The sequence below is a fragment of the Rhinoraja longicauda genome, chromosome 1, assembly GCF_053455715.1.
Source record: "Rhinoraja longicauda isolate Sanriku21f chromosome 1, sRhiLon1.1, whole genome shotgun sequence".
NCBI lineage: Eukaryota > Metazoa > Chordata > Chondrichthyes > Rajiformes > Arhynchobatidae > Rhinoraja > Rhinoraja longicauda.
Window position 1 is genome coordinate 31,485,745 of NC_135953.1, and position 17,115 is coordinate 31,502,859.

Genomic DNA, 17,115 nt, shown 5'->3' on the forward strand with positions numbered 1-17,115 from the left:
GTCTTTAATCTTTGAGGAAATTACATAAATGCATAAATAAATCAGCATTTTAATCAATTCTCATCACTGCCATTTTGAAAGTTATTGGGTGAATACACATATTTCAGGGCCTAATGTCCTATGCTCTCCTCTCAATCACCCTGGTCCCTTCCCCTCTTTCGTTCATTTATCTCCCATCCCAGACTAATTCATTTCCTCTTTATCCACTCCTCTTTCCCCACTTCTCCCCACCCCCAACCTCCCCCTCCCTACACCCATCCACTTCTCTGGAGAACATGGATAGATAACGTTTTGGGTCGGGTCGTCCAAAGAATGGTCCCGACCCAAATCATCACCTATCCATGTTCTCCAGAGATGCTGCCTAACCCGCTGGGTTACTCCAACACTTTGTGTCCTTTTGTGCCAGAGGAGGTATTTGACTTTTGACTGAATCATACTATTGCTTAGTCATCAGAAGTGAAATTACTCTCTGATTTTCTTGCCTAAGCCATTAATTCTCAAAGACCAGGGCTTGCTGAGGGATTTGGAAGACCAATTGAGTCAATTGTTCTGCCGCAAAGCTCCAATTGAAAAGCCCAGAGGCAGAGACTAATCTTCCTGAGCTTCCTTTGCACGTCATTGGGAATCACCCTCTCCAACTGCCTCTCTATTCCAGCTGTTTCAGGGGCCTGTGATCATTGGGACGTGGAATTTGTCTCCTAACTACTGTCTGCTTGTTTGCAAATTAGAAGTCTGCTGGTGGCAGTGATTCTTGGAGCATTGTGAATTATTTCTGCATATTGCTTGCTACCTTTTCAATTCTGTTAACTCTTTTCTGCAAAAAAATCTACCAATTACCATAGCAACTAATCCAGGTTCTTCAAGTTTATTGTATGCTTCCACCATTGGTGCCCATTTTCCAATTACATTTTTCTAATGCATGATAAACTCTCAATTGAGTGAACACTCACAAGCCTGGACAAATAACTGAGGAAGGCATGTATTAACTCATTGTTTCAATTTAACATTCACATTCTTTACTAACATAATTCATTCCTCTGCATTTCTGATCTGTAAAACTTTCAGCTGGAACCTGGCAATAAATTCAATGCAGATAGAAGTGGAACTCCCAAAAAACGAAAAGCACCACCACCACCACCAACCAATGTTACACAGGTAAAAGAGAAAGCATCAAACTGATGGTCATCCGAGTAACAATAAAAATAATTACAGAAAGAAAATCAATTAACATGAAATCTGTAAAAATGGCTTATCATTGACCTTGTCATAGGTTTAACTATGCACAAAGGTTTCATTTTTCAGACATATTACTGCAGTCAGTTCTTTAATTATCGCTACTTGTGATATTTTCTCTTAGAGTCTCCAGTCTAGTGAAGTATCTTGTCCAGAGCTCCACAGTTCTCGTTCATCAAAACCCGAACCAGCCGAAGGAGAAGAAACATCTGTTAAGGTTATTTTTCAACCTAATGTTCAGTTTTTTTTTCCGGTAACACAAAAAAATATTATATACTTGTCTGCCGAGATTGTCAAGGATTCTAATTTTGTTCCAATTATCAGAATATAATACTGAGCATCTGCAGAGGATGAGAAGGGGGAAATAATACTTATGAAAAATGGGAATCTAAACTATTTGAATGTTTACGACTCGTGCTTAACTGAGTTGGGGTGACATCAAACTAATTTTGCTGCACTATTTTTAATCATGTTTGAAAGAAGGGTCTGGTACAATTTTTTTAATAATTTATGTGGAAGTTCAAGAAGATTTGTGGTGCTAAATCTTATTCAAAAAGTGTTTTTTTTCTGGTTTACCTGGAATTTAAAGAAATTTATCCAGTGTTTTTTTTCGCAAACTAGCATCAACTTCTCATTTATTGGACCAAAAAAATGTAGATTTCCACACTACTCGGAAAATAATGTGTGAAACAATTGTTCATGTCCATTAGAAGGCAGCAATTACATTCTGTGCAAGATTTCAGTTGCCATTCAATGTCATAGAACATATACTATTTACAAGCAACAAAAAAATGTGTTCCGCTTCTGAGCTTATGCCTTTGCTTATTTTTATATAATAGGAAGAAATGAAAAATGACGAAATGAGAAAACTTCACGCAGAGAAGGCAAATCTATTGGAGGTGATACAAAGCCTAAATCAACAACTACGGGATAAAAACTTGCAAGAGGTAATTATGTTATAACAATGTAAGAAAAGGAAGCAGGAGTAGGTCTTGCATACTCTCAAAACGGATATAAGCTTGACCAGTCTGCTTTCCACAACCCTTAATTCCTGTAACCATTTAGTCCAATTTGTATTTAACTCTCCCTTGAATATACTTAGTAATTTAGTCCCCATTGTACTCTAGTGCAGTAGATCACAAAGTGCAGGAATAACTCAGCAGGTCAGGCAGCATCTCTGGAGGACATGAATAAGCAACGTTTCAGGTTGGGACACTTCCTCAGGCTGATTGTAATGGAGAAGCTGGAAAAGAGGTGGGAGCAGGACAAAGCCTGGCAAATGGTGGTTGGATACAGGGGGGGAGGGGGAGGGGAGGGGGGAGGGGGAGGGGGAGGGGGAGGGGGGGGGTTGGTTGGCATATGGGTGGATAAAGGCCAGAGATTAAAAGGAGACAAAAAGTGACAAAAGGGAACCAAAGAAGAACTAAAGTGGGGTTTTGATTGTCTCCTTTACTCCCTATTCTGTCTCCTTTCATCTCTAGCCTTTGTCCACCCATCACTAATTAACATCAGTTGTCAGGCTTTGCCCTGCCCCCACCTATTTTCCAGTTTTCTCTCCCCACCACAATCAGTCTGAAGAAGGGTCCTGACCTGAAACGTTGCCAATCCATATCCTACAGAGATGCTGCCTGAATTACTCCAGCATTTTGTGTTCTACGTTAAATTCGAGCATCTGCAGTTCCTTGTGTCCAAGTTTGCCAGGGTAGGTTCATGGTCCTCTGAGAAGTAACTTGCCCTCCTCTCTTTCTTAAATTCTGAACCTATGCCTGCAGTTCTAGGTTCCCCACAGCAGGAAAAAGTCTTCTCAGCTTTTACTCAATCAAGTTTCCTCAGGATCATGCTTTGTAATGTAATCGCATGTCATTATCCAAACTGTTTTTATGAGTATAAACTCATAAGATAACTTCTTAATTTCATGCATCAACTAAATGAATCTTTAAATTGCCTCCAGTTGAACTATTTTCTCTTCTATACATGCTGAGAATGTTTCTACTTTTGCGATTTTCTTCTTCATTTCCAGACTTTAAAAACTTATTGCTTCCAGAAATTTGTGCATTAATCAGTCTGATGTTTGGGTACAGTATATCTGCATCATTAAACACTGCATTCAGACCTTTTGGAATGGACCTGTGGCATTAATTGCCACAATTTGACTTTGCCTGTACTTTTTCATACCTGTTTCTCATAACCCTAAAATGCCTGTATTATCTACTCAGTCCCCAAATCTTTTGAAGTGTTGTTGGACCTTGAAACTGCTTCTCCTTTGTATTAATGCTTTTTCCTCTCATTTTAGGCGCATCAAAATGACCTCAAAAGAAAAGCGTGTTGGAATAATGAAGAACAACCAGCAGATACGATCGGTATAATGAGTTTGTCAATCTATTTAAAGTATGGTATCCTTATTACTCATGTGTAATGTTATTTCCAATTCACCTCTATTGCAGAAACAAGCCAAATTCAACCCAACGGTTTAACTTTCAGTGAAATGGTTCAATGTTACAAATTCAATATGAAATCTCTCACTGGTTTAAGAAGTTGAGGAGTTTCTGTTACACTTGGCAATATATTGGATGGCTTTATGAAAAATTTAAGGAGAAGGGAGTCTTTAAGGGGAGGAGAGTGGCAATTTATAGGGGAGGGAACTGGAGGTAAGAAAAGGACAGACCAAAGCAGGGCTGGCAAAAGATGGCAGGACAGGGGCCGAACAGGGGCAGGACAAAGCCTGACAATTGGTAGATAGACACAAAAAGCTGGAGTAACTCAACGGGACAGGCAGCATCTCTGGAGAGAACGAATGGGTGACGTTTTGGGTCGAGACCTTAGTAGATACAAGTAAGGGAGACTTTTGGTAGGCAGATAGCTGGGCAAAGACAATAATGAAGACAGAAGATGCGAGCCAAAAGGATTGAAAAGTTGTGTATTGTGAAGCTAAAGGAAGAAGTGGAGGGGGAGGGGAAAAATAGGTGTGAGTCCAGGTGGGGCACAGGTGAAAGGAGTTGGGGGGGTGGGGATTTGAAGAGGGGGCTTCACTCTGGCAATGGCGGAGGCACAGGACAGATAGGTCAGTACCGCAATGGGAAGAGGGGTTAAAATGATTAGCAACCGGGAGATCCAGTGCTCGGCAACATAGTTGTTGAATAGACGCTTGGTCTCGTTGTTGTACAAGAGACCACATTGGGAACACTGGATGCAATAGATGATTAGACAAGGTGCACGTGAACTTCTGTCTCACCTGGAAGGACTGCTGGGGTCCTTGGATGGAGGTGAGGGGGGAAGTATAGGGACAGGTGGTACATCTCCTGCAGATGCAGGGAAAGTATCTGGGGAAGGGGTTGTATAGATGGGAAGGGATGAGTAAATGATCTCTGCAGAAGGCGGAAATTGATGGTGATGAGAAGATGTGATTGGTGGTGGGACGTTGGAGGTAACGGAAATGACTGAGAATGATGTTTTGGATAAGGACCAGGGAACATTATCCTTATTCCGACTGGAGGGAGTGAGAGCAGAACTATGGGATACACAGGAGAGGCAGGTGAGAGATCCATCAATGGCAGCAGGATGGAAACCATCTTTACTAAAGAAAGAGGACATCTCGGATGTCCTGGAATGGAAAGCCTCATTTTTGGATTAGATGCGGTGGGGATGGATAAATTGAGAGTAGGAGGTAGAGTCTTTGCAAGAGGCGGGGTGGGAAGAGGTTTAGTCCAGATACCTGTGGAAGTCAGCAAGTTTGAGAAGTGTCGGAGATAGTCCAAGTGAATTTGAGGGCGGGGAGGAAGTTAGTGGTAAAGTTAATAAAATCAATAAATTCTGCACGGGTGATGTGCTGGAGGTGGATTTAGGGTATGGTACCAGAGACTGTTCGACGTAATCAACAAAAAAGCAGGGATAGCTGGGGCCCATGCGAGTGCCCATGGCTACACCTTTAACTTGAAGAAAGTAAGAGCAGTCAAAAGGGAAGTGTGTGAGGGTGAGGACAAATTCCATCAGGGAGAAAAGAGTATTAGGAGAGGGAAATTGATTTGTTCTCTGTTCAAGAGATCTTCCTGGTGGGGGATGGAGATGTAAAGGACTAATTATCCATGGTAAGGTTGAGGCAGTGGTGGCCTAGGAATTGAAAGTTATTGAAGTGTTGAAGGGCATGCGAGGTGTCTTGGATATAGGTCGGAAGGGCCTGGGCAATGGGAGATAAGGGGGAATCAAACTATTTGGAGAGGAGTTCTTTGGGGCAGGAGCAGGCAGAAACAATGGGTTTGCCAGGGTAGACCTGATTGTGGATTTTGGAAAGGAGATAGAAATGGGCAGTGCGGGAGCTGGGGTATGATAAGGTCAGAGACTCTGGAGAGGTCGTACCTGATGTGATCATCTGGGAGATGATGGCCTGGTGTTCATCTGCAGAGTCATAGTCCAGGGGTGGGTGTGAGGTGGTGCCCAAGAGCTGGCACCTGGCATGAGCACGAGACTGAGACATCTTTCCCTGGCACGCAGAAGGCTGAGGGTTGACCTTATTGAGGTTTGCAAAAACCATGAGGAGCATTGATAAGGTACATGATCACAATCTTTTCCCCTGGTTATAGGAGTCCACAACCAGAGAACATAGTTTAAAATGAGAGGGGAAAGATTTAAAAGAGGCCTCACAGGAAATTTCTTCACACTGAAGGTGGTGTGTATGTGGAATAAGCTGCAAGTGAAAGCTGTAGGGTGGATTCAATGATGACGTTAAAGTCTTTCAGTCTGAAGAAGGGTCTCGACCTGAAGCGTCACCCATTCCTTCTCTCCTGAGATGCTGCCTGACCCACTGAGTTACTCCAGCATTTTGTGTCTACCTTCAATTTGAACCAGCATCTGCGGTTATTTTCCTACACTTAAAGTCTTTCAAGACAGGTACATGAATAAGAAAGTTTCAGCAGGATATGGCCAACAGCAGGCAAATGGGATTAGCTCAGTTATTAAAACCTGGTTGGCACAGGCAAGCTAGGCAGAAGCTCCTGTTTCTGTGCTGTATGACTGTGACTTACTGACTCTAATGCAAAGCGCATGGAAATTTGCTTGAAAAAAATACTTAATAGTAATTGCTGTCAATATTTTGGCTTTATATATTTGTTAATTAGTGTAAGCATGTAATTTAACTTTTAGTTTAAATTTTAAATGTTTTTAAAAAAATGATACTCAAGTATTTGCAATTTCTGATTTAATTGCCTTTAGGTAGTGGAACTGAAGAAACGGTAAAATCTAATGTTGAAGAACCTGATCAGCTAGCAGCTTTGCAAACACAAATTGCATCTCTAGCAGTGCAAAATAAAGAGCTATGGGATATACTACAGGTACTTTGGATAATTCTCAATAGTTATTTTCCACTATATTTCATAAATATGAAACATCCCAAGTTTCGGAAACAAATGTAATGACTACGGGCGCCGTCTATATGGAGTTTGTACGTTCTCCCCGTGACCTGCGTGGGTTTTCTCCGAGACCTTCGGTTTCCTCCCACACTCCAAAGACGTACAGGTATGTAGGTTAATTGACTGGGTAAAATGTTTTTTTTAAAATTGTCCCTAGTGTGTGTAGGATAGTGTTAATGTGCGGGGATCGCTGGGCGACGCGGACTCGGTGGGCCGAAGGGCCTGTTTCCACGCTGTATCCCTAAATCTAAATCTAAAATCTAAATAATAAGACGCTTTTGCTCTTGTGGCATCAATTTATGGCAAAGGACATGCAGTATACAAAAAAATGTGTGATCTGTGCATCGCACTGTGTATGAGCATTATCTCTCTTTGTCCTGTACAGAGCCAAGGATGAAACTGAGATCATTGTGGTAAATATAGTGGCTTACGGCAAAGGAATGTGGCAAGATTTACTGGACTAGTTCTAGGGTTGGTGTGATTGCCATATGATGAGAAATTGAGGAGACTAGAGCTACATTCTCTTGGATTTAGAAGAAAGAAAAGAGATCTCATCAAAGCATACAAAATTCTGAAAGGGCTTGACAGACTGATATTGAGATAGTGTTTCCTCTGCCTAGGCGGACTAGGACCAATGGCACAGTTTTAGTTTGAGATGGGGAGTGAGATTATGAAAATGGTGGCTCTTTATAATCTGCATTTTATGATTTAATTGTGAATTTAATTTATTTTCTAGGGAAAGGAAGAATTGAGACAGAATCCAGAAACACCATTTGACCTAAATCTTAATTCAGCCGATGCTCATTGTATGCTTGAAGCTAATTATATCCAATTAAAGGAACTGTATAAAAATGCTGAAACTGAAATTACTAACCTAAGAGCAGAGATGCTTTCAAACATGCCTCCTACCCCAGAAAAAACAGACACTTTTAAAAACAGTAGTTCTAATACAGAGGGGAAGGATTTGGATGAACAAGAAACTCAGCATGCATTAGCAATGGAATTATTGGCTGAGTTATCTGAGGAAAGGATGCAGACATTAGGAGAAATTAATGAGAATGGTTATTGCCTTGAACAAAAGCTCCAAGAGACGCAGAGTAAATATGAAGAGGCACTGAAGGAACTTTCAAGTCTGCGTGCACAGGTACAACAAGACTTGCACCCCAGGGAAGAGCGTTTACCTTTCCCAAATTTGTCAGAGTTAACACAGTCCTATGAAGGTGAGTTGGAGGAAATGAAGCAAAGACTTAAAAGGGCTTTGGAAGATGAGGAAAAGGCAAATAATAGTGTGAGAGAACTAGAGGATCTCCTAGATATTAAAGATAAAATCTTGTCCAATTGCATGCCTCAGGAGGAGTATGACGAGATAAAAAAATCTCATGCCCTATTTATTGAGAACATCAATCAAGAAAAAACATTACTAATTGAAAAGTATAAGGAATCTCAAGAAGAAATTAAGAAGTTACAAGAAAAGTTGAACCATCAGGTATATTCCCAAGAAAATGAAAATGACTTTCAGGAAATGCTGACTGCACTGAAGAAAAGAACAGATGGCCTAAATAATGAACTAACTGCAATGACACAACAGTACAATGCAGCAGAAAGTGAATTAAAAGAGCTGAAAAATAAAAAGGCTGAAGTAGCATCCGAACATGTTAATTCAAACTATATCCATAAAGAGCAACACGAACAGCTGGTTCAAGTTCTAAATGAGTCCATTGATGAACTGAAAGAAAAGTTATCTGACTTGGAGATAAAGCTGAAGGGATCCGAGCAAGACAATACTAAATCGCAGAGGGACCTTGAAATTCAAAAACAAACTTCTGTACCTCTCTCTGAGCACACAGAAATAATAATGTCTCTTGAAAATACTGTAAAGAATTTTGATGGCAAAATACGGCAGATGGAACATGAGCTGGAACAGAAGGAGATACAGTTGAATGTATTAGAAGGAAATTTAGCCACAGAGAAGGCAATGGTTCCAAAATCAGAGTTCGAGAAGATGAAAAATTCATTGGAAGCAGAATCAAAACGATCGACTGTTAAAGTAAATGATTTATTGAAAGAGCAGGAAAAGTTATCCATAGAAGCTATGCAGGCTAGGAAGGAGAATCTACAGGCAAAAAATGAGAGAGACACAATCCAAGCTCAGCTTTTGAGCAAAGAGCAAGAAATCAAGAGGCTTCGCGTCAGGGGCCATGACATGCAGCAAGCTATGGAAGAATTGCAAAGGAGGGTTAAAGATTCCTTGAAACTAGAAGAAGATAAAGACAAGAAGGTAATACTTTCCTCTCCGTTATTTGGTAAAATGCAGCTATTTTCAGGATTTTCCAGCTTGGAATACAACTTTTGGAAAGCGAATTCATGAAATATCAGGCGTAATAGCACGAGTTCTTGAGAACAAACAAAATTAGAAATGCCTTTCTAAATTTAAATGGACTACATTTTCCTGCAATTCAACTGTAAAGCCTTTTGAGTTAGCCTAGAAAAGACAGCTTCCTTATAAGAATAAAGTTAAAATATTTAATCTTTATTCAAGATGTTTTAGAAAGGCTTGTAGAAAGTTAAAATATAAGAAAATAGTCAGTAAAGGAAGGATATTCATGAGTACTCAATATCAATGAAGTTTTTTAATAATTACCGAGAAATTAATAGGAGTTTAGTGGATCGGGGTCATATGGATTTCTAAAAAGCCTCTGCAATCTAAGAAATAGGAACAGGTCAAGGCCCTTGAGCCTGCCACAGTCGAGAAAATCCACACATTTATCTCCAAAATATAGTCCTAGTGTATAGGGGGATTGTGTGGTGAACTACAGCTAAGGTGGAATGGGTTGAAGCAGGAGACAAGTAACAGTACAGATGCAAGAATCATAAGAATGATTGAAGATTTAGCCTCAATCTTCAAGTTTAAAATGTGATTTATGTAAGAGCAATTCAACTGATTCCACTCCTGCATTTTCCCATAGCCTTGCAGATTTATTCCTTTAAATATTTATCCAGCTCCATTTTGAATGTTACTTCTGAATCGATCTTCAGTGTTAGTCCTAGTATTGAATTTTAGACCATGGCTACTCTGTGTTTTAAAGATTTATTTTTCCTCATGTTGGTTTTGGTTCTTTTGCAAGATACATTTAAACTAGTTATTGATCCATCCACCGATGGGAACAGTTTCTGTCTATCTGCTTTACTGTTTGTAAATACTTCTGCCAGACTCTCTCTCCCCAAGGAGAACAACCCCTCTTTTTACAATCCATTCACATCACTGAAGCTCCAGTCTTTGGAATAATTTTCTTAATGTCTTCTGCACCATTCTGAAGCCCTGACTTTTATTCAACAGTATAACCTCTCTGAACTTCTTATACTGTGATTCTAACATATGTCAAATGCTTTTTTTCCTCTCTGCTGTATTTCATTTAATACATATATGTTTTTTGGTCATCCATGGAGTTCTGGCTTTTATTTCTTCCTCATTGTAATGTACCCCGACTGAAGCTGAACCATCTCTTTCCTTAAAGGCCTCCTGCTTTTTAAACACAGTTTTGCCTGCCAAGCTTTAATTCCGTCTGGTATAACCTGGCCAGATCTGTTCTCAGTGCATTTACACTGGCCCTTCCCCAACACATTATTTTTAACCAAGAATGCCCTATATTCTTTTGAATTGCTCATCTAAATGTTATGATATTACTATTTCTATTTTCTGGATATTTCCCCTACTGATATCTAATCCGATTGGCTTGATGTAGTTCTCAGAATTAATGTCACCAATGCCATCTTCCTCCTGGCCAGAAAAATACTAATCAAGAAAATTCTTCTGAGTATACTCTCACTCTTAATCTTACATTTATTACCATTCATCTGTTTATTTGGATATTTGAACTACCCCTTTATTTCTACTGTATGGCTTTGCAAGCTATGTCTCAAACAGAAAATGCAGAAGGTTCACAGATAGTTATCCATCCTGGGAAAATGTTGGCAATCATATTCTGCCGGAGGTCCATGCTGGGAGCTCTATTGCCATTGTTTACATAGCTAATGCTGATTCTGATATTTTAAAAACTTAGAGATGGCTCTGATTTAAGGATTGTGGTTGACAGGAAAACTATGCCTCAGTGGAGGCCAATTCTCTGAATGCATTCAAGAGAGAGCTAGATAGAGCTCTTAAGGATAGCAGAGTCAAGGGGTATGGGGAGAAGGCAGGAACAGGGTAATGATCAGCCATGATCACATTGAATGGCGGTGCTGGCTCGAAGGGCCGAATGGCCTCCTCCTGCACCTATTGTCTATTGTCTATTGTCTATGACAAGGTGCCCCATGACTATTGAAAATCTTAAAATAAGTACTAAAAACAATTGTTAATTTTTAGCAGATCCAAATGTTTTATTTAAAATTCTAGTCCTCATTTCCTTTTCTCGCCAGCTATTTGCCATCGTTTCAACATTCTGCAACTATATGCATTCCTTTTCTGACCAATTTTACCTGTTCAACCATCAATGAATCTGCTGCATCACCTGAAATGATCTTTTATTTTCGCATTTTTAAACAGAACAATGAACTATCAAAGGAAGTAAGCAAATTGAAAGAGGCACTAAACAGTCTTTCTCAGCTTTCCTACACTGCAAACACTCTCAAAAGACAGAACCAACAGCTTGAGATTCTTCAGCAACAAGTGAAGCATTTACAGCACCAGCTATCAGTAAGTGCATGTTCTTCTCTTTATTTGTATTGTACTTTATTAGTCAATTATTGGTATAGTCTGTCTTCAAATTAAAAAGATTTTGTCCCTTGTCTAAGGCAAGCAAAGCTACTCAAGTATAACTTTCACTAGATTCTGCTACTTTTGAAGCTCATTTTTATCTTTTGAAACACAACAACAATTTGTATTGATAAAACAAATTCAAGGTAAAAAGACATCGAGGTATATTGGGAAAGTTTGGAACAGATGACCATCTTCAGGAAAAGGAAGCAAAATATAATTCACAAGCTTTTTGATCATTGTGCTTAAAATGTATTCTAAGCAGTCTCAATTTATAAACTGCATTAATTTTATTGATAGGAAGCTAATCAACGACACCATGAAGTAGTATCAGTGTATCGAATGCATCTTCTTTATGCTGTCCAGGTACGTTTACTTAATTATCCTTTATTTACTGCTGATGCATTGCAGAAAGCATCCTATTGGGATGCTTCATAGCTTGGTTTGGCAACAGCTTTGCCAAAGAATGTGGATGTAGCCCAGTCCATCACACAAACCAGCCTAATTCCCCGTCAACACTCCACACTGCCTCAGGAGAGCAACCAGCATTATCAAGGACCATTTTTACCTTTACCTCTTCTCCCCTCTCACCTCTTCATTGGATTGATGAAACAAAAAGCTTGAAAACACATACAATCCACATTCCACCCAGATTTAGCAACAGTTTCTTCCCCACTGATATCAGACCTCTGATCCTTCCATAAGCTAGGGTGTAGTCCTGATCTCCCAAGGGCCTCCTCCAGTGCCATAGTGAGGCCCACCGGAAATTGGGGGAACAGCACCTCATATTTCGCCTGGACAGCTTGCAGCCCAACGGTATGAACATCGACTTCTCCAATTTTAGATAGTTCCTCTGACCCTCTCTTCCCCTCCCCCTTCCCAGATCTCCCTCTATCTTCCTGTCTCCACCTATATCCTTCCTTTGTCCCGCCCCCCTGACATCAGTCTGAAGAAGGGTCTCGACCCGAAACGTCACCCATTCCTTCTCTCCTGAGATGCTGCCTGACCTGCTGAGTTACTCCAGTATTTTGTGAATAAATACCTTCGATTTGTACCAGCATCTGCAGTTATTTTCTTATACTACATGTCAAATGATGATTCATATATCATGTAACCTGTTTATCCAGCTGTAACTTTTGCGTTAATACCTACCTTCCTCTGTACTGGTTAGCAAATAACATCATGTTGCACCTTGAGAATGCTATTCTTGCAGTATCTTCCTCAAATCTGAAGGACCTTAATTCTACTATTTCCTCTGTTTTGAAGCCAAATGCTTTAATTTTGGCATATCATAGTGCTGTTCTAATGTTGTTTTCCACATATTTACAGGGTCAAATGGATGAAGATGTTCAGAAAGCTCTGAAACAGATTTTGACAATGTGCAAAACTCCAACACAAATGAAATGAAATGTATAGCATTAGCTAGATATACTACTTGTCTAAAAGCCATTTGTCACTGCTGTTAAAACAATGATTATGAGACAATGGTCCATTAAAATTGCAAGAAAATAGTATGTAAATGCTTTTTTTGTTCTACCTATGTGTTCTCTATTATTCCTGGTGAAAAGTATGTAGTCAGTATGTTTGTTCAAATATGTCCTTGATATTTTTATTGGAAAATACTCATTTGTAGAACTTCACTCTGCCATATTTGTTAATGCTTATTTCATTTATTAAACACTCCATTTGGAATGCATAGTCATGCTAATTCTGGTTAGGATAATAATATAACCAGAAGCAGGAATAGGGAATTTTAGGATCAGATGTTTACTAATCGAGGTAGATGATAAATTGATGCATGTGCTATTTTAAGATGCACAGATGCATCTTAAATGCATCCAGAATGCAGCGATGAATCGCAAAGCCATCTTGTCATCCCAAACAGTGCCTATAACTCTTGGGAAACACTGCCAAATGAAGAGATAAACATAGAAATTAGTTGAAGGACTTGAGTTGGATTTATAGACTGATGTTAGAGTGGAAAGAATAAAGATAGGTCACATGAATATCTGTTTGTTATAAAATTCTGCATGAGGCTTTTTTGATGTTCTTTGTAAATTGCATCTCCTGTACCAAGAAGCATTCAGTTCAAAGCTGACATGTATGTGTCAGCAGTTTTTAGCAGGAATTATGTATTCATTGCCCCACTCACCTCCACTCCTCATCCAATTGCTTTAACATGATGTAGAAATTAAAAAGCTGCTTTTTTTTTGCCCCATCATAAGTTTCTTGTAAAACTTTATTTATTTGGTTTAAGTAAATTAAATATTACCTTGCACTTATCCAATAAGACTATGTTATACCATTTGGGAAATAGTTAACTGGTACTTATCACTTTTTAGTAAATAGTAGTTAGGATGCCTTGCTTCCATTCTAGACAATTGAATGGCAGACCTGTTGAAGGTTTGAACCAAAGTATTTGAGAAGTCAAGCCATTATTCAGTTAATTATGTGAATACAATTTGTTGCAATATAATTATATAGTGTACAATAAATTTTGGTAGGTATGTACAAAACTGCAATTACAAGTTGTTTTACTATACCATTTGTATAGCTAAGTGATAGATTTGTAAATTAAATAATTATTTACTAGACTTTTTTTACTTATTCTGTAACCTCTTGTTGATCTACTCTAATCAGGAATAGAGTAGATCCTGACTAGTTATTAAAAATAAAGAACATTAAATAACAAATTAGTAATAATAGTGATTTCACTCTGTATAGCATTCATAATCCTGCATATAATATTTGATCTGACAGTACATTTAATGATAATCTGAACAATTATATGTAATAGCTAAGTTTTCACATGTTGGGGTGAGAAAATAAAATCATACTTAAATGTTTAAAAAACACAGTACATTTGAAACTGAAGAATTCACAATAAAATGAAATATAATTTTGCATGAGTTGCATTTTACTAAATAAATTGGTCAACATATCTTTAAGATCACTTGGCACTGTAATCTCTCTCAGTTCACGTTCTGGACACTATTTGATTAATATTGGCAATATCAAAAATATCGCAAGACCAATCTTCAAGGATAAATTGTTTTATATATGATTAAAATTATTTGGTGAAAACATAGAATAGTACTGACCTGAAGATGTTTAATGAATTTGAAGATATAGCATAAAGTTTCTATTTAATAGACAATAGGTGCAGGAGGAGGCCATTCGGCCCTTCGAGCCAGCACCACCATTCAATGTGATCATGGCTGATCATTCTCAATCAGTACCCCATTCCTGCCTTCTCCCCATACCCCCTGACTCAGCTATCCTTAAGAGCTCTATCTAGCTCTCTCTTGAATTGAAGGTTTCTTGGAGTGGAGGGGATGTTATTTAAAATTATTGATAAAAGGTTAAATGAAAACTACCGCAAAATATCTGCTATTCACTCTGCAACATTATGCATAACATTTAAAGCACAAATTAAATAACATTTCGATTTCTTGCATATATTACAGGGGTTTTTCATTGTAATGAGAAACGGTGAATTTTGTTTCATATTCCTGAAGTTCAATTTATAATGGATAAATATAAATATTCAAGGTAACATGTCAATAATTAAATCTAAATGATATGACGATTTAGGATACAAAATTGTACGCATTGTCGTGATGCTAAAGGAAATGCACCCTGCTAGAACAAAAGATGGGAAAATAAATATATTGTAGATTTCTGTGCTCAGTGAAAGAACACACATTAAAAGACACAAAGTGCAGGATTAGCTCAGGAGTCAGACAGCGTCTCTGGAGAAGATGGTTTGATGTTTCAGGTCAGGGACCTTCCATCAGACCCCAACCCAAAATTACACATGTTCTCCACAAATGCTGCCTGACCCGGTGAGTTACTCCAGCACTTTATTTTTGTCTGTCTAAATCAGCATGTGCAGATGCTTGTGTCTCCAACATCCCCTCCATCCAGGCATGAAACATCCTCCAGTGAGCCACTGGAAGATAACTTGGGATGTGTTTCTTGCCTCGACCCTCTCTTCCTGTTTCTTGTGGGCCACTCAAACCAATAGCTACATTCTGATGTAATCTAACCATCGAGAGAAGCCTAGCACATGTGCCTTCTAATATAAGGGTATAAAATATAAAAGTTGGACATTTTGTTGCAACTTTACAAAATACAAATTGGGTTGCTCTTGGAAGTGTTATGTTTGGATCTGATTGCTACACTATAGGAAGGATGTGATTGCACTGGAAAAGAATACAGAGTAGATTTATCAGAATGTTGCCTGGGTTGCAGGACATTAGTTATGTGGAGAGAATGGATAAACTGGGCTTCTTACCTCTGGAGCTCTGGGGACCTGAGAAATATATAAAATTGGGAGGCAAAGAAAGGGTAGAGTCTGAAACATTTTCCCCGTGAGGAACATCTAAAACAAGAGGGCATAGGTTTAATGTGAGGAAGGAATTTTAAAGGGCAAAAAATGGGTAACGTTTATTAGACACATGGTGGTTGATATTTGGAATGCTCTAATAGAGGAGTTTGTGGACCTGGATACAGTAACTACATTTAAGAGGCTTTTATACGGACACTTATGTATAAGTGTCTGTATAAAACAGGCACTTATGCGGACATGAGTGTCTGTAGGAAAGAACTGCAGATGCTGGTTTAAATCGAAGGTAGACACAAAATGCTGGAGTAACTCAGTGGGACAGGCAGCATCTCTGAAGAGAAGGAATGGGTCTGAAGAAGGGTCTTGACCCAAGACATCAACCATTCCTTCTCTCCAGAAATGCTGCCTGTCCCGCCCAGTTACTCCACCATTTTGTGTCTACCATAAGTGTCTGTATTTGGGGTAAGGCGAAGAAAGATCTGGTTCCAATGTGACATAATGGGATTGCTAATGATGAGCAAAAAGGTCGGCAGAAGGTTCTGTTTCTGTGCTATATGACTCGATGAAAATGCCATCATCCTGTAATATTTTTCTCTCTGCTTATGCTGACTAACCTAATGAGTATTTCCAGCATTGTTTATTTCTGATCTCCATGATCTGCAGTGTTTTGTTTTTCATGGTTCTGGTATATGTTTTTACTCTCTATTTGCATTCATCTTTTCCTATTTGCAGCTGCAATGATCAAGCCCCTTCAGCAGTCTTATCACTGCCACTTCTGTCATTTGGTCTCCCCGCAGTGGACTCTTCTCTTCTCCACTTCCCATTCTCTTCAACCGATTGTTGCAAATGAAGCATTTGATTCAGTTCTAATGGCACAGCAATTCATAAAACTGAAATATTTTCTCTATTACTGACTAGAAAATTGCTACTTGACATACTGAATATTTCCAGCATTTTTGTTTTAAACAGTCACTTGAAGTGCTTTTATTCTATTAAATGGATGCCACAATTGAGGTTCTGCTGCTTGAACACAGCAGGGATTAAAATTTGCAAAGCTGACAAATGACTTTGTATTCTCAGGTCTTCTTTACCTGGGAGGCATTTATTACCTGCTGCAGCCAATTTACGATCAAAATTATATTTAATGTCCATCTTCCTGCACTTATTTTACAAAAAATGAAGGTAGAGCCAAACAGTTTGTGCATAATATGTTACCAGTCCCTCTAATTCTGCAACCTCAAAAAAATGCAACAAGAATGAAAGGGATCGCACAATCGTACTGCAAAAACTGAACACCGTACTGAACCAGCAGTGGCTGCCTTGCCAACAGTCTGTCTGCCCTTTCGTCTTTTTTGTTATTTTTAGTATGTGTTAGAAAG

The 17,115-nt window shown here is 38.9% G+C and overlaps 1 protein-coding gene across 4 annotated transcripts in view; it reads left to right on the top strand.

The window, feature by feature from the left end:
• Nucleotides 1-14,258, top strand: part of rai14 (retinoic acid induced 14) — a 162,093-nt gene extending 147,835 nt beyond the window's left edge. For 3 of the 4 annotated variants that reach the window (XM_078427254.1, XM_078427173.1, XM_078427089.1), the window contains 9 exons: nt 1,066-1,155; nt 1,358-1,450; nt 2,073-2,180; nt 3,527-3,593; nt 6,439-6,557; nt 7,372-8,913; nt 11,179-11,328; nt 11,689-11,754; nt 12,718-14,258. In XM_078427254.1, the coding sequence (XP_078283380.1) occupies nt 1,066-1,155; nt 1,358-1,450; nt 2,073-2,180; nt 3,527-3,593; nt 6,439-6,557; nt 7,372-8,913; nt 11,179-11,328; nt 11,689-11,754; nt 12,718-12,795 (2,313 nt within the window). In that variant the 3' untranslated portion in view covers nt 12,796-14,258. The remainder of the gene's footprint in view (nt 1-1,065; nt 1,156-1,357; nt 1,451-2,072; nt 2,181-3,526; nt 3,594-6,438; nt 6,558-7,371; nt 8,914-11,178; nt 11,329-11,688; nt 11,755-12,717) is intronic. The other variant, XM_078427339.1, reaches the window with a different exon arrangement.
• The last annotated feature ends 2,857 nt before the right edge of the window (nt 14,259-17,115 follow it).